Source organism: Haliotis asinina, chromosome 8 (assembly GCF_037392515.1).
Source record: "Haliotis asinina isolate JCU_RB_2024 chromosome 8, JCU_Hal_asi_v2, whole genome shotgun sequence".
Classification (NCBI taxonomy): Eukaryota; Metazoa; Mollusca; class Gastropoda; order Lepetellida; family Haliotidae; genus Haliotis; species Haliotis asinina.
In genome coordinates this window covers 28,222,780-28,241,927 of record NC_090287.1, presented here as the reverse complement: position 1 = coordinate 28,241,927, position 19,148 = coordinate 28,222,780, and the positions used below count along the sequence as shown (strand labels likewise).

The window sequence follows — 19,148 nt, the reverse complement described above, 5'->3', positions numbered from 1 at the left end:
GTCGGGCCTTCTACTCTTCAATGTGAAATTTGTGGATAGGATATTCAGACAGAAGTCGATGTCAGCACGGGCTCCACATGTGTCACTTCCCTTCTTTTCCTTCAGATTGTAGAATTAAAATAAGAAGTATAACGTCAACCTCACCATTTGCAATGATTCATCTATTTATGTGCTGTTTTAGCGTTGAAGTCAGGTCACTACGCACCTTGCCATAACCTATCCACCTCTCTTTCGAACAGAAAAAACGTGACAGAGCGAACACTTTAATCATGAGGCTATCCCCCAGCTCCCACGACAGGAAATATGGTATTCGAATATCATATTGTGGGGCCAGTTTGAGAGTAAGGTCCAACTTAATGTTAGAATGCTTTAACCAATAGACTTCGCATAACCTCAAACTACGATATTCGTATCGAGCGCCATTGTTCTCCACGGTGATAATAATCGATCGGTTATCGGAAGCTCAAACCGCAAATAAACCTGTAAAATGAAACCTTTGACGCTCTAAATAATTCCGTTTTTTTTCTACCTGATCTGATCAATGTATACAGGATATTTTATTTGTCATCTAAAGACTTGATATATATAGTCTACCTATCTCGCGTTGATGCAAGCTGGCGTGCACGGCGTGGGGAAAAAACTGCTTCATGTAGTTATAATGTACATCAAACACCCTGTGCCACCAACAAATCATATCTTATTAAATAAACAATATCATTTTACTAGGGTGAGGGCCGCTTAGAATAGGTTTGGTTTATTTATATGAATACGTTCAAATCGTGGGCGTGATATATTTCATGTTGAGAGCAGTTAATCACCGTGCAGGTACGAATGTAATTATTTTGAAGTCTTGTAACTAATCATTTTCTACACATTTACAACATAATTAACTCAACTACGTCGAATTTAGAAACTAATTCTTTTCCTTAGGGGCACTGATCACGTATCATGGCACAAAGGGTCAGCTGGATATCTTTTAAAAACACTATATGAGAGAAATACACGTAATACTAGTCTTTTTTGGAGTTGATTATTAAAATATTCGTCACGTCGAAACATTCTTTCATTAGGACACTGGTTGATAAAAATTAAGATGTGAACGTGAAATTCGCATCGCGTGTATTTAAGAAGATCAAAAGTAAAAATAGTTCCTTGTAAACATGTTCGGCATAGCCATGGGTTTTTTTTTCAGCATCACAAATATACACACTCAATTTGACGTTTGAACATTTTACACAAGATATATAGCATTCTTTGCCACGCCACTTAACACAAAACTATCAACCGTGGGCGTACGTTTGAATAGATTATTCGTATTAAATAGTATACATACCCATCCAAAGAAATTAATTGAACAATAATTGAACATTCATTGGATACTAGTACTGATGCAGATTGCCGTTCCCAATCCTCTCCAACGCGTTATGTATACCACTATTGGTGTATATCATCAAACAAACGGATAAAATGGATGCACCAAACAGCTGCATATCAACCCTTAAATGTATGCAGCGTAATATGATCAGATATGTGTCAACTGCACTTTCATCACCACGACCACAACTGGACCACTGCACCTACATCGATTTTTGTTAAATGTTGCAATCTGATATTTATAGTTTATTTATAATCTATATATTTCTAGTGAAGGTTTTAAGATAATACCGTGAGTAAAACCATCCTTAACTGAGATGCATTTTCATGAGAAATGTTGAGTTTGCAGACAAAGTGGGTTGACAGTGATTGCAGTCGAGGTCGCGTAGATCAGGGTGCATTTGTAGAAAGCAATTTTAGACAAACTATAGGTGATTATAACTTTCATAACTTAACATAGGCTTGCTGTGGATGTAGCGCTAAGATTCCCTTAGCACGACCTCTAGTTGCAAGCAAGATCAACGCCGCTAACATGCAATAACATCGATGTCCTGTGCTACCTTGCGCAAAGTGATGTTAGCTCTACAGAGGTCGTTACTCACACACCTTCTCACCTAGCGCTAAGAAAGCCCAGCTCAACGTAGACACTACCTCAAAGGTATTAGCCTTATGACCAACATCCACTACTTATTTAGCCCCCGAACCCTCTGGGGGTTATAGATACATGAAGTGGTCATTGCGCCCCTGCTTCGGAACAAGATAAGACTATAGGAGGACCAACCACGAGCAAAAACAATGTTGATGTAGTGTATCTATAAACCTAACAAACACATCAAAATAAAATATTTCAACTAAAATGAAATACCGGAAAAGTTTGAATTTTCACCCCTTTCTAGCATGGAACCGTCAGTGTTTATTTGTTTTGTTGTTCAACAATCACTCAGCAATATTCAAGCTATATGACAGCCGTCTTCAAATAATCCCGTCTAAGAGGGATCAGGTGGTCAGGCTCGCTGTCTCAGTTCACTAATGCAATCGTGCCCCAGTTGCGATGCTCATATTGTCGGTCACTGGGTTGTCTAGTCCAGACTCGATCATTTACATACCACTGTCATGTAATTGGAATATTGCTGAGTGCGACGTAAAATCAAATAATCTAGTCATTAAGACAATCCAGTGATTAATATTATGAACACTGAGTTACGCATGCAGTTTGCAGTTTACAGGTCGGTGTGCCAACACGGAGTATGTAATTTGGAGGTAATGAGCTAGCCAAATGAGCAGGATTTCCCAATACGAGATCAGTCACAAACCACTGGCATTCAGGTATAGTAAACATTAGCCATGAAACATGATAAAAAGGCGTTTTCTCGTGTAACTCTTCCAAAATATTCTCAGCTATTATACCCATGGTCAGTCAGGGGGCGATATGCGGGATTTCATATCCCGTATACAGTCCACAAGTCTGCGAGTACACAGTCAAAATCGATACTGATCGTAATGGGAACAAATGCGATATTACGTAGTCAGACCCTCTGATGACTCCGACTTAACTACCAGCAAAAGATAGTAATACTTGTTGAAATCTTTAATAGGTATTCAGTACTGAAGTGTTCGATCGTTACAGTGTTTTGGACACCGATTTTGAAGTGTATCAATGCCTGTTTTCATCTTAGTACCATCTGATTGACGCTGTATCCTACTTCAAACGTTTGCTTGCTTTTGCCGAGCTGTTTATGATGATATTTCTATGTCGTGTTAGTCTGCTATACAGACCCTAGGCAAACATATCCAAGAACGCCCACTCAGGTCTAGAAAATGTTGCAGCTTCGGAATGAAAGTCTCGGGGCTGCTTGTCATTATAGTTTATGTTTGTCCTATGAACATTTTTATTCTGTAAAATATTTTCATTTCACACAGTAGATGTTAGTCTTAAGTCGTTTAAAACCAATTTCGTAATGGTGTCTGTAAGATAATAGATAAAGGGATTTATTGAATCTAGTAATTCACAATAAATGTAACAGATTTTTATATCATGGAATACGTAGTGTGTAAATGAATCACGTTATGTAATGGTCGTTTACCTAACATAACATGAATATCATAGATGAGTAGCGTAACATGAAATACATCTAGTTTGGTGGTATCACATTGTGGATAAATATCACGTACGAACCGTTATACGTATCGCGGCGTAAAGTGAATTTAGCAGAACGCGTGGTGTCTCTCGTCACGTGACTATTGCGAAATGTATAGAACCGTAATGTCGTAAAGTTGTTATACGTATCGTATATCGGTAATATCGTAATACGTATCGTATATCAGTAATACCGTAATACGTATATCGTATATCGTCAATATCGTAATACTTACCGTGTCACAATATTGATGCAGTGTCATGGGAATCGTACCTACGAGATGTGTCGTGAGAAAAATAGTGGTACGTATCGTGTAATGGGTTTGATACAGTTTGGCACATTGCGTTAGGTGAAGTTTGAAATACGTAGTATTATACGTATGGCATAAATCTGTAACGTAAATTTCACGTAATGCGTAATACGTATTGCATTGACTAAATACGTGAGTTACGTAAGGTGGAGGTCTAAATACGTATTGCGTCGTGAGATGAATGCTGTAATGTATTATGTATTTAGATGAAGATCGCAATAGTAATTGTATCGTGAGATGAAGGTCGTAATACGTATTGTATCCGGAGATGAAGGTCGTGATACGTATTGTACCATGAGATGAAGATCGTGATACGTATTGTATCCGGAGATGAAGGTCGTGATACGTATTGTATCATGAAATGAAGATCGTGATACGTATTGTATCCGGAGATGAAGGTCGTGATACGAATATTTAATCCTAAGATAAAGGTCATCGTATCTATTGTATCGTGAGATCGCAAGACACAAAGGTCATACTACATATTGTACCGCGAGATGAAGAGGGGTGGTGGGGTACCCTAGTGGTTTAAACGTTCGCTCTTCACGCCGAAGGCACGAGTTCGATTCCCTGCATGGGTACAGTGTGGGAAGCCCATGTCTGGTGTCCCACGCCGTGATACTGCTGGACTAGTGCAAGAAGCAGCGCAAAGCTATAGCCATTCAGCCAGTCAGTCAGTGAGATGACGGTAGTAATATCGTGAGATGAAGGTAATAATACGAACTGTATCATCGTATCGCTGGCCACGTTCCCTCTTACGCTTCTGGCTTTCATGATATCAGTTAGTGATGGTTCTACAGCTTAAACGTTGTCGGTGATGCAGTCCCTTACATTGCCATCGTTAATGGTAGGCCGACATTCCACAGACTTCACTTTTTCAAACAACATTGCAGTTTGCGTAACTAAGACAGCAAGAACATTCAGTATATGTTCCAGTATATGTAAACCATATCTCCGTGAATCGACGTTCGAAACAAAACGATACTACAAAGGAGACATACACATACATGCCTAATGCATCCCCTAAGGATAAAAACCCAAAGGTAGCATCTTATTAAAAATAGCATTGCAGAGAACATATGTCATATTTTGCACGATTCAAGCTATCGATAAAATCATCTTCGATTCATTTAAGATCAGACGTAGCCCGTGGCACTCTTTGTTCTTGGAAAGGGAATTTATTAGATCTTTTCATCGCCAAAGGTTACAAAAACAATCACTCTTTTATCCTAACACATTATGACTTTATTCATCATAACGTGTTCGAGTGTTTCTCTGTCTGAGATACATATCTTGTAAGCTAGAAACGTGTGAGTGAGTGAGTTTAGTATTACCCACACTCAGCAATATTCCAGCTATATGGCGGCGGTTTGTAAATAATCGAGTCTGGACCAGACAATTCTGTGATCAACAGCATGAGCATCGATCTGCGCGACTGGGAACCGATGACATGTGTCAACCAAGTCAGCGAGCCCTAAACACCCGATCCTGTTAGTCGCTGTCTATGGCAAGCATGCGTTACTGAAGACAATTATTCTAACCCGTGCCTTCACGGGTTAGAGACGTGTTCACATATTCTAAGTATTCTATTTCGCAATGTCTGGTTATCAAGTAACAGTCTAAAATGAGCAGAAAATACCTTTCAGAAAATGGTCAGAGGTAACATGCATGTATACATTTGGAATTTACAGCTACTTTGTTAAGTACACATTCTAATAGTTAGGGGAGATGAGTCCCATTCGATATTTGAACCTCAAATTATTAGAAGCAATTTACAATACTGCGTTTCGTTTCTACTGTTACTTTTATAAACAAAATAACATAATTACATACATTAGTAACCACCGGTGACGTGTATAACAACAAAACCGCATCCATTAGAATGAAACGCTCAGCGTCTGATGCAATGCGGGAATCGAACCCCGAACGCGAGGCCAGCGCGACCGCACTTTGCGTGCAACTCGCCTAAGACATCATTGGCTAACAGACAGTCGTGTCGACTCACACCAGACCCATAGCGTTATTGTGCCCTGTGGCCCCTCAGACTGGGCGCTCGGGCTTGCTGCATGCGTAATAGCTTCCAACAATATAGTGCTCTGACGTCACAACACTCTATCCGAGATCGATCGGACTGAGCAATCAATCGCGATGGGCCTGCAGGCCAATATATTCTCATATATGGCGAAAATGCAATTGCATTTTTCAAAAAATATCTATAACTGGTTTCAGTGACGTACAATTACCCAAGAGACAGTTGGACCGCAGAAGCACAAAGCAACCGTGCAAGACGGAGCCATATTACCAGTCTATTTTCACTATGTCAACAATTTCTAAAAATAACACCGATCGAAAATAGAGAATTAGGGGATATATTTAGATTGTAGGGTCGAGGTGTTTGCCGTTTAAACCAATCTTCCTCTGTCTGCTTACTCACCGCCTGTCTGAGACGCTAGTTGGCAAGTTAGGACAATTCATGGTTGAATAACAACATATTCTAGATCAAATGCAATGAAAAAGTTGGTTATAAATGCATATGGTTCTGGAAGACAATATATAAATGACAATGCATATTATAGAATACTCCATGTCAACAACGTTATCATAATGCTGCATACTATGAAAGTGGTCGCAACGCCCCAAATAGCATAAACATGCCCTCAGCTCGACAAGTTTACCAAAATATCTCTCCTGATTCTATAAATACCATTGGTGCCAATGGGAAGGCTATGCTAAAAGCACCAACGCGTATCAGCTCAAAGCTTTGGTATATGAAATGCAATGTCCAGATTTGGACCTTGAGGAGAGAAATAGACATCATTGTGTGTGTGCGCCATATGAAAACACTGCAACAACAAAAGCGTAAACGATGTTCACACCTGAAGTTGGAGCAATTCACGTACGTCTAACATGCACCGAGCACCGTGCATGCGGTGCAGAAATTAAAGACAAAAGACTATAGGTATGGAATAATAAAGAATAACTGCGTTACTTACATGTCAGAGGAATCGGGTGTGCATCGTAACATCGTTTAATACGACAACACAATTCCGACTACATATAGAGAACCACAAGTATCTTCTTCATCGATTACTCAAGCACACCTACGCAAATCGTTGCTAGTGGCAACCGAGTCCCAACTGATGCCTGTTGTGTCGTCATTTGACGTCATAGCGTTCACGAGACTGCTGATTGTCAATGCTTGTCATCCGGAGCAGATACCTCTGCCCCATACCCACATCTCCCTGGCCTGGTATACACACGCGGCGCTTACAACACACTGTTCCATACCTCTAGTTCCATGCTAGCTATTTTTAACATCTCAGGGCAACGCAGATCCTATATAAAGCAGTCTTCTTCATGAGTGATCGACCAAATTCTATTTCTGGTAAAGGCTTTTAGCTAACCCATCTATCTTTCTTCATTGGTTGTCGCCGGAGTATGACAAATATCGAACCGTTAAAAATCCATCCGCCATTTCCTTAATTCACTTAACCGACTTTTATACTTATTTATTTAATTTCATAAAATATGCGAGCTGCTTTTTCCGACTGCGAAAAAGTCGGAGTATTTTGGTGTGACCATTATGCGTCTGTGACGTCAAAGCAGCATTGCGCTAGCTGGGCCCAGAGGCCCTGTCGACGTAATCACTAGAAATAGAGAGGGCTGCGTACATGACTAGCTCCTGTATAATAGTAAAATACATAGGGCATCTTTGATGGTGTCACTGAAGAGAATTCAGGATGGGCTCGTTGAGGGTAATGCCGATGAGCGTTGATTATTCTATGGATATAGTTCCTGCGTCAGACATTGATGAACTATTTCGTGAAATGATTTGTTGTATTTTAGGCATATCTGCAACCATCTGAATGGTTTTTCGCACACCTTTTCCAGAAATGTCTCATTTATATTTTATTTGGTTCATTTTTAGATAACAGCGCTTGATAACTAATAGATGTCCTCAAATACATGACGAGAGTTTTTAATTGGGAATTTAAAACAAACGAAATCTTTGTTGTTTAAAACCTTAATGTGTGATTAGGTGAGTTAAAATAATTTTATAAATGTCAGCCATTTCTGTTTCTGTTAATATGCTTTTATATTAGTTGTGAAACCTGAAGTTTTAAGTGCGTTTGGAATAATTTCAATTTCAATTTCAATTTTAATTTAAAACTAACATACGTTTTGGAGTTAGTTGTTCTGACTTTGGAATTGCTAAAGCATCGTGTATATATACTATATTTGTCGTCTTCCGTAACAACGATTAAACGAGATATGATATACCCTTGCAACATACACAAGATAACATACCCTTTATACAATGCTGACTGATTGACCTACATACAGTATTGGTTGTTGTCAATTAAGCATTTCGGTACAGCGCTGGGTAATGGTCAGGTCAATATTGGTGCGTGGTGGGATAGCTTAGTGCTTGTAGCGGTCGCATGCCAGGTCGGAGGAGCGGGTTCGAATCTCAAAAAGGTCACAATATGTGAGAAGGGTAATATGATTACACAATACATTAGGGTTGTTAGGGCACTGCTAGAAGTTTTGTTACATTTGTCAGTGCAAGTATGGTTCTTTGCTAGTTTTAATTCTGCGGTGGCTGTCTTTGGATGGTTTTGGATACAGCATTAGTTTTAACCTCTGATTTCGCTATCACCTCTTGCAGAGTTCGTTGATATTCTTCGCCAAATTCAGGGGCAGTGGGTAGCCTTTGTGGTTAGAGTGTTCGATCAACACACCGAACACGCCTGGGTTCGATTCCAATGTGTGAAGCAATTTCTAGTGCGATCTTCTGAATGCCAGCCTAGGTCTCACGCTGGGCGTTAACACTTTTTAAGGTAATCGTTCATATTCTAAACGCCTACCTGTGTTTTGTCGGTATCATAGGAGCCCTAGACAACAATGTGGTCATTCATGACGTCACCTTGAGTATTCATGTAACCAACGTGAGTATATTTTTTAAGAATCGTCGACGTTGTGAATGACCGGATTTCCTCGCCATCGTGGATATTCAGTAAGCAAACATGGGTACTTCATTTCCAAAGACACCGTTGACACTTTGAACGTCGGTAAGGGTTATCGCAGCACTGAAAACCGCCGATGCCATTCTCGACGTCAGCGGGAACATTCTGCCTTCTAACGTAAGTATGTTCTACATGAAATAGTGATATTCTGAACGCCATCCGAGTATATCTCCCCATGGTGTATAACCAGGCCGCCAGTGTGTGGCACGACGGCATTCGTTGAGATACAAGCCCTCTTTTTTTCCCTCGGTCCTTTAATTTTAGAACGTCAAATCTGGTCCTGTAAATGTGGATATTCGGGACGCTAATCTTGGTGTTGGGGATATTTTGGAATCGTTGACAGTGTAAACGCCATCGTATCATGCACACCAGCATGTGTTAATTATCGCACTTCATACCAAATACACCCCACAAACATTGTCGACACCCAGTTACCATAGCCACAACACAGTTTGCCTAATAGTATCTGTCTGGGTGTCCTTTCACAAAGCACTAAAGTGATCGTAAGTCACTTAGGTATGTTATAACGGATGGGAGTTAAGGTTAAGTTTGCTTCGTGAAAAGAGTCCCTGGTGTGTATATATCCTTCAGCTATAGTGTGTCTAAATTATGTGTCATGATATAGGTATATGATAAACTGTGTCCTCCCGATTACATGTGACACAATGTGTCGGCGACCTGCATGCAACAATAACGCGAGATTTTGTCTGCGGTGCGATGTCTAGAGGTAAAATGAGTCAAATGTGTTGTATTTGGCGGCGTTGGCAACGACGTGGTAGCGGGGCCGATGTGTCTACATTCCAGCCGTCCTGCAACGGGGAGTGATCGGCACTGGCCAGACTGCCCTGTGTCGATCTGGTGTTGCGCGTGTAGGTCGGGCCCTGCTGATTCATTCTGCGATCGATTTTAGCTGCCTGAAAATGCCTTTCACCGTATTACCGCCATGCAGGTCGTGCGCCCATTGTGTTCGCTGTGAATAAATTTCTGCCTTCTCAATGAAAGGAAAGTGATATTCGCAGCACCAAATATGAATGCAAAGTTTGCAGTTGCTTCATCGGGGACTGATATCATTTTATGCACAAATAAGGACACTGCCACACTGCTCTCGAAATGTCGGCATATTAACCATTTTCATTGGGTCCTTATTCCAAGACTTAGCAGAACGCGGTTTGAAACGTGAAAAACGAAGCTAAATGTTATCAAACCGCCCTGCGTCAACATAGGCGAGTGAGTGAGTGAATTATACGCTACGTCTCATAGGTAATAGCTTAGTCATGTAGCGAGGGAAAATCATTAAAACATCTCTTTAAACACACCGAGATTAAATCATAACATAATAAACTGCCATTAGCGACTGCTCTGTTTCCGTGTCGTTTTAGACGGTATGAAAATAGCTAAAGTTTCTATTCGAAAATAATGATTAGACCCTGGGCCCCGATCCACTAAACGTTCGTAGTGCTACGAATTCGTAGGCCTGTGATGAACTATTGAATGACGACTGGTCGTGACATTACGAACGATCTGTGGAGCAGTAGCCATTTCGTAAACACACATCACATGGACAGCATGTGAATGAGTGAGTGAGTTTAGTTTTACACCGCACTCAGCAATATTCCAATATTCAGCTATATGGCGGCGGCCTGTAAGTAATTGATTCTGGACCTGGCAATCCAGTGGCCAACAGCATGAGCATTGATCTGCGCAATTGGGAACCGATGACATGTGTTAACCTGGTCAGCGAGCCTGACCACACGATCCCGTTAGTCGCCTCCTACGACAAGCTTAATCGCCTTGTGTGGCAAGCATGGGTTGCTGTAGGCCTATTTTACCTATTCTTCACGGGTCTGGACAACATGTAACTCCACACAGTCACAGTGTAACCCAAACAGAAGATCGTGAATTTCGAGTTCTCGTGTTAAACTGTCTATGCCTTGTTCATTGACGGAAACGGAAGCCATCAAAACTATTTGGGTGAGCCACGTCACTTTCCGTGCAATTCCACTTAGACACTATATACAGCGTGAACGTGGGTGTTGGAAAAAGAGGAAGAACTTCAATTTCTAAAGAAACAGTCTATATTTCGAAAATTCTTCATTTCAAACAAAAGCTTTATAAAGTTCCGAAAGAATGCATGTGAAATATATCCCGGGTGGGCATTAACCACATGCCTACGATGTGTCCAAATTGATTTCACTGAAATGAATTGAATGTGGTTTGATTTGTTATCTTGTATACTTGTCTTAACCTGGTATATCGATCAGAACATTGTCAGCTAAAATATAAATATCAATTAGATAAATCGAAAGTGTTGATTTGGGTTTCTTCTTCCATCGTAACAATATATTTTAGACGGACAATTTTTTTTGTGATCTGAGTCTAACGACAATGTCACTGGGGGCTACCTTAATAGAAATTCACGTTATGAATACACAATATTTTTATGAAGGATCAAATCCAAGATGGCCAAACGCATAGCCAAGAAGTCAAGCCCACTGTTTCACACATTGATGATAATTATGATCATAAGGTATTTATAGTATTAATCAATAACCTTTGTAGAGGTGGAAACCTAATTTTGAAAATACATTCACATGTATCGATAAAAATATCATTTCAATTTCATGTTATTTATAATCTAAAATGTACACAAATGGTGCTCTGTAATATGAACTGATGAAATATTCCTCGGATGTAGGCATAACAAGCTGTTACGAATGCGTCTATTACACGTGGACTTGCGCATTATGTCAGTGCATGCTGTATAAATATTTCTGTGAAACAGGTGCTTGTGCAGTGCCATTGAAATTGTATAATGTTCAATTAAATATTATCCATGTAAATCAAAACAGCGAACCATGTGGAAATGCCTAGCAACATGTATCACCACATTTATACACATGCAAACACGTATATATCCTTATATTTATATACAATAATACCGCGCATATATGGAATCTATTGGTTTGCAACAGCAGATATAAATAACGATCCCTGTTTTCGCGTAGAATAGCTAATACCACACGTATGAAGTCTCGTGATCAGGTTTAGCAAACCATTGAACTAACACGACGCTAATAATATACGGTGTGTGCCTTTACGCTAATCGACACTTAATTAACCGTGTCGTCTAATTAGCTGAAAGCCCCCATAAGCATGAGTGAACAACGAAGTTTAATAATTGAAAGCGACAAAAAATAACCCGTCATCGAACCAACCAATCTGCATCCAATTGACCCGAACATCGTTTCCCAGCCTGAATGGCAGGCCTTGACAATTCATAAATTAATAACATCTCAGGTTAGTCATAGCTTGAATGAAACACGCAAATAATGATTGTCAAAGGTGTTCTGGCTTGCGATGGGCAACATGTCCATATCGTATCACTCTTTGACAGAAACCGGCATGTTTACTGTCACAACTTGGAAATATGTTTCCTTCGAGTTTTGTATCTCCCTTTTGCACTAGTATCGAGTATTTCTACACCTGGCGCACGCGTTGCGCATATGAATATTTGAGCCTTTGATCCTATCGAAGCTGAATGAAAAGAACACTGAATGAAACGGCATACAGAGCTAATCAATACTACCAACCTCGACCCACATATTATTCTCAATGTAAACAACGGTCATACCCATTGCAATGTCTAAACAACAGCACGGCAACGAATGGGCGTGGCCAATTCACGCGTGAAACCTAGACTGACGTCACATTGCTTGGCACACTTGCAAAGTGTTTGAAAAACATAACTAGCATGAACAGAGATCCTCTCAAAACAAGGTCAAATATACAGCATTGTTCAGTGTAATTGGCCATTTATACTTCGCTGAGTGACAGCGCAAAGGGGCTGCTTTCCGGAAGGAAACTGACATGTAATTCACTACTGTTATGATTGACAGTCGTGTGGTAATCTGCCACCCCATTGGCTGTATTTGGAGAGGGATAATTTACATGAGAAATATCAATGTAATGTGCACAGTGCATTCGGCGGGCGCGTGCAGACCTACTGGAAAGTTGCTTGGACCGACGTTTCTTATTATCCTGCAAAAGTCTGATATTAAGAAGTATAATGACATTAAAAAGACTTTGCATTTCCGCTGGGCAGGGCTGGGGGAAATCTTTGCATAATGGAGTGTTCCATATTTGAATTGAGTCCCAGTGATGGCCTATACTTTTGTATCAATGCGCCTGTTTGCGACATTTACTAAAAACTTTATTCTGTTCAAAGTGTGGTGTGTAATGATGACTAAGTTCATAACCAAAGACTTGCAATATTATGCAGTGACACAACTGGCCATGCAGGCATGCTCAGTATAGAAACCTAACGGAACTACATTTTCCTTGCGCGGATGAAGAAAGTCGTGTTGCGTCCCATTTCCTGTCTTGTGGAAAAATCGTCGAGAGAGAAAATTTCTAGTTTATACTGTATTCTGTATACATAATCGAAGAATTTAACAGAAAAATGACCTGGAGAAGATGACAGAAGAACAACTAAAAAAGTAAGTGACATATATTTAAGTTTGATGTGCTGCCTCGCTTTGTCCTGTGGGCTGAGTAAACTGGCCAGGGTGAAAGAATTTGTGGTTCAACATGGATGCCTCCTACCTAGCACGCCAAGCCAAGCGGCATTGATGAGGGTAGACCCATGTAAATACAGTCAAAACTCAATTTCCACGACATACGGACAGGAGAAACTTTGTATTTAATAGTTTAGGTACACATTGAACGTTTTCACAATGTGCTAGTTAATCCGAGACGTCTGATTGTGAGGCGAGTTGACACGGGATGGTTGCACGAATCCGAGACCTGTGTTTAGCCTTAGCAATTCATTCATAAAAGACTGTGAATGACGGTACGGGCCAGGGCTGGGCGGATGAGACTGATGTTGTCCGCCAGTCCTTGTTAGCGGCAGAGGGAATTCATTAAATCGTCCCCGTTCCTAATTGTTCTTTTTATTGAACGGTCGATGTTGTAATTATGTACATTTTAATAATTTGACACGGGGGAAGACAATGGTACGTGGATGCTATGTGTGATCGTGTTGTCTAGTTTTCACTCATCCCTATATGAATCATGAATGAACTTGGCTGGATGCTATCTATGGGCTTGTCTGAACACTTCCCGTGTCGATGTTTGATATATATACTGAAACAGGATTTCATATCTAGACATGCGGTTATTTCATTCATGGACTGACAAACAGGAAGTTGAGTTGTTCCTTGCCAACAGAATATTCCTCGTGATGCTAATGATTGTTTTTCTATGACATATTAGTTTCTTTGAGGCAAACATTATATAACCATGTGTAATTTATAATAAAAAATAAATCATATTATGTTTAGAATTGATCATCAATAGGCTTAATTTACAGGGATATTTCTTTGAAAGGAAATTTAATGTTTCATCAAATATAAATAGGTTATATATGACATTTCCAGTACACTGTCATTTGCAAATATGTATGTGAATGGTGCAAAATGATACGCAATAAATATCTCTTGTCCCTCTACCTGAATGAAGTATATGTACATCATACATTATCTATCAATTATACAGTGATTGTCAGACTAACAAACTTCAGTCTCTCCATATGATGGAATTCAGCAGCAGAAAAAGATTTTTTGTACATTGTCAATTCAGAACACAGTATAAGATTGTGTTAGAATTCAAGCAATATGAAGTGAACATTATTGCCATTATGTCAATCCGTATTATGAGTATGAATGATAAGTAAAATGTACATAGATATGTTGAATTAAGTCATTGTAGTATTGCTTGTTATCTACTGGTTAAAATGGGTACATTTTCACTAAGTACAACAGTTAAGAATTTAACTGTCAAGTCTATTTGTGTTCATTGGTTTAGTGATATTACGTTGAACATGTTGATTTTTATTTTGCAACATCGTTCAGGTTTCAATGTACAGTGTTTAATCAAAGGCAAACTCTAGAACATTTCGATGTATGTTACAGTTTTGTTACAAAGCATTATTTACCTGCCAGGAAACATTTACTTCAAAGTATTGTAATATTCACTTAGATGACAGATTGAAACAATCTGCCATGTTATTTTGAAAATTCATGCAAATATTGATTTGATTTTTTTTTTCGCAAAGGATGTGCAATATAGTAAGCTTATATGACTTATGTCAAAGTGCAGATACAGATGTTTGTGTAAGACAAGGTAACAACTGTTAATTTTTGATAATTTGAGTGAATTGTTCAAATACTTTCAATATCCAATCTTTTTATCTTGTTTATGTAAAAGCCGATATATACCCAAACTCTTTTTGAATATAAAGACATTAGGTTTCTTTGTATAACTTGAAAACATATCTTCTATTTTCAGCAGAATCATTTCACATTTATCCATTTTAGTACATTGTTTCTCTGAAGTCAGGGTGATAATCCTAAAGGAATTATTTATCCACTTCCCTGTCACTACCATTAGTTTTAAATATTGTCAGAGTAACATTTGAGGTATATGAGTGGAACAAAAGTTTCAGAAATATGAACAGGGCATTGTTCTTTAAGAGTTAAAATGAAAAAGCACTTTGTTGTTGGTAGTTGTGTGTGAAGCCAGCTAAAAGTTATGTTCAGTTTACACTGAAAATGTCCTCTGTATGAAATGCATATGTAGTATTTGTAAGTAGCATTTATATTTCTAGCCAAACATGGCACTGAGCATCTTTCCAGTACTTTTAAAGTTTACATTTTGGAATGTAGTAAGCTGCGGCAACTAGACCCAACAAAACTTTGCTACGTTCTCAGACTGGTAGCTAAGGTCTGGTATGTGACACTCAAGGATCAAATGTTCAGTCTGAATATTAATGTAATTTCATCTAGTGAATTGATATAGTGCTGATCTTTTAGATTAGCCAGGACAAGGAAAACCTGTAAAGACACTTCCGCCCAGTCCACGTGTGTTACCCCTAAAATATTTCTGTTCAGTATTGTTAGAAAATGGATGCCCTACGTAATCAACAGTATGTTTCCTACACATGGCCTATAGTGCTTACAAATGTTGCCTGCACTAAAGTATAAATGCAGAACAGTTCTACATACGTCCAACAATACTGTCACTCTGGTGCCTACAGAATGTATGTGCACTACAGTACCTACACTGAACATGCCTTATACCTACAGAATGGTGCATACGCCATGTACCTACACAACACCTACACTGCAAACCTACAGTATGTTGCCTATAGTAAAGAACAAATGCAGAACAGTTCCTACACACATCCAACAATGCCTACACTATGATGCCTACTCAGCAGAGGTGTGACAAGGAGGGGATAGAGAAAATTCCCGATAAGTAGCGCCATATCTTGGAACGATACTATATGATTCGATACACACTACAATATCCTGTATTAAGTTATTTTCTTTAGAAACATATATTTTGATATCAATTAACAGTGTAAATTTTGACGTAACTGTCAATTTCTACTGACAATTAGCAATTTTGAGGTCAACGATACATATAATGATATGAAAAAAGAATCAGTATATTTATCGTTCTATGAAGTATCACGATTATTGATACTTCAGTGTATCGTCACAGCTCTACTATTCACCATACATGCACTGCAGTATCTGCACTGCAATTCCTACACTATGTATGTACACTACAGTTCACACACTATTATAACTATACTTTATTACCTATACTACTTTACATACACAAAACAGTTGCCACACATGCTCTACAATATGTGCACAATGTACTCAGATGCCCAGATAAGCTTTGTATCTGGGTAAAATACTAACTGAAAGTTTCCAATTATGCATTGAAAAATAATTGTTCATACCAAATATGTAAATGTTAGATATACGAAAAATTAAAACATATGCTTACGGAGTAAATACATAAAAATTGCTTGCGTAATGAAAAAGACATCGGTTGTTATCAAGTTGTGCTGTTAATGTAGGACTGGTGTTGTACTGTCATTGCAGGATGAGTGATTATTTTCTGAAATCATTTCCATTATATTTCCTTGCTTCTGATTAGGTATGATGTAAGGCAGTATATACCTGCTTAGTAAACTTACTCAATGATATAAACTTAGCTGTGTAGAATAACTGACATACCCACATATTTGAAAGCAGTGGGTAATGGAAAAATTAAATACCCACTCGACATTCATAGTACCCACTCCAAAAAACATACAGTGGGTACAGTACCCACATGAACTAAATCTTATCTGGAAGTCTTGTACCATCCCTGCAATACCAGCACTATCTGCTTGTAGAGCTGTGATGATGAATATATGAATATTTTTGTTACTGTAATCTCACTTAACTGTTTTGTCTGGTCCAGGGTCATTTATCTGATAAAAAGCTGTGATGAAACTTTAATATTTGCTCATCTTGTACACCTTCATGTGCCATTCCTTTAACAGCTGTGTTTACATCACACAAATACAAGGATTAACCTAGGATACATTTCCACATCAAAATCTGAATTACTGCTGACTGAAATTTGGGTTGCTTCCTGGGGACACAAAATATTCAAAATGCTGCATCCAAAAAATACAATATTTTTTCATTAGCTGCATTCCTGTTAGAGACTAGAAAGTGAACACGTTTTATTAGAACAGTTTATTAACATACAAAACAGGTAAATACATTAAGCTAAAACTTCAAACACCCAAAACTGAAAGGGCCACTCCTAAAATTAAAATGGTGGGACCATGAAGTATTGACCATGCAATTTAATTTGCTATAATATGTTTCTTATTCAGCCATTATGTTGTACTGTCAGAACAATAGGGCGCATTTTAGGGTTGCTTTATTTTCGCAGTAGTTGAATTTGAAATTCCTGAACATACCTTATTCCAAAAGTATAACCTTGGCTTTAAATCTGTTACCATTTCTTGAATTGAACCTGGGAAATATAAGCACATATCAAAGAATTGAACCTGGGAAATATAAGCACATATCAAATCTCACAGCCTTTGTTTTTGAAAAAGGTAAACGGTGCAAGTGATGATTAGGATAATATTAGCAAGTGATGTGGACTCTTGGTTCAGTATGTCACAATACCTTAATGCTTTATTCCTTGTATCTTGTTGCTGTATCATGACGATGGTACATTGAGTCAGTATTGTTTTACACCACTTGTGCCAATATGCTAGTAATGTTCAGGGAAGGAAATAACGTTTAGAACTGTCACTGTACTTGGGTACAATGGCACATATGAAATCAATTGCCCTGATATTTTTTCCACTATTCTGACCAATTTTCTTGTTCAATTATTACATAAATAATGTAATTAACATCAGGAAGTCGAGTGGACACCAGTACAGCATGATATACAAATTTGCTTGCCCAACAGAAAAGAACCCCACTGCACCAGGACATCAGACAATGAGGTTAATACATTTAGAAAGTTGAACCCATACCTTCTGCATGACAGGCGAACACTTTAACCACTAGGCTACCATACTGATCCACTGGCCTAGTATCAACATTCTCTTTACTAATGGTCATAGTATTGATCACTAACCCTTAGAAATGATTTCTTTTTTGAAAGGGTCATTTTCATTGTTAGAATTTTGCTGAGTGTGGTATTGATGAAGAATATTGCTGAGTGTGGTATTGATGAAGACACCAGCGTTAACTAGCACCATCAATTTGTTATTCCTAATCAGCAATATATAGTAGTACTTGTTATCACACCTTTTTGTCCCGGAATATAATTCCTTATCACACAAAAATAGAATGATTTAGTTGTTCAGTTAACAGTATATGAGGACTATTCATGTTTGTAGCAGGTGAACTGAACAGCTGAACATGGTAATGCTGTAACTAACTGGTATATATCATGCAGGAACACAACACTCTGAATGGCAATGGAGGTGGTGGTGGTGATTCATTCATATCTGCAGTTTATATTGCCTTACATGTTGTGATGCCATGATACATCGATATGTTCATGCATCAATACTTCAAACATTATACAATTATCAGAGGCACAGATGAACTGCATATACGGGTAAAATATGAATAGAAAATTTCCAGTAAAGGCATCGAAAAATAATTGTTGTTTACCAATTGCACGTTTAGAAAATTAGATTCACACATATGCTTACGGAATAAATACTGAGGGAAGAAATAAGAGATCACGATTCGCATGAAAGCAATGGTATTCCTTTATTATTGTCCAAGGTCTTCAAAAGCTTGTGTACTACATAGCTTGTGAAGAAATTTGGAAAAATATACAGGAAAACTCTGCTGCTTTCATGTGATCCTTTATTTTTTTCGTGTAGTATATTTATAAAAATCGCTTGCATAGTGC

The 19,148-nt window shown here is 38.6% G+C and overlaps 1 protein-coding gene and 1 long non-coding RNA gene across 2 annotated transcripts in view; one reads left to right on the top strand and one right to left on the bottom strand.

Annotated features, from left to right (window-relative positions):
* The window catches only part of LOC137293517 (uncharacterized), a 79,348-nt gene extending 72,255 nt beyond the window's left edge, over positions 1–7,093 (bottom strand). The window contains exon 1 of the long non-coding RNA XR_010957484.1: positions 6,816–7,093. This is a non-coding gene — a long non-coding RNA (uncharacterized lncRNA). The remainder of the gene's footprint in view (positions 1–6,815) is intronic.
* A 6,119-nt stretch (positions 7,094–13,212) lies between these two features.
* LOC137293515 (sprouty-related, EVH1 domain-containing protein 2-like) overlaps positions 13,213–19,148 on the top strand; it is a 48,209-nt gene continuing 42,273 nt past the window's right edge. Inside the window, exon 1 of the mRNA XM_067824116.1 lies at positions 13,213–13,345. Within this exon, the coding sequence (XP_067680217.1) occupies positions 13,323–13,345 (23 nt within the window). The 5' untranslated portion in view covers positions 13,213–13,322. The remainder of the gene's footprint in view (positions 13,346–19,148) is intronic.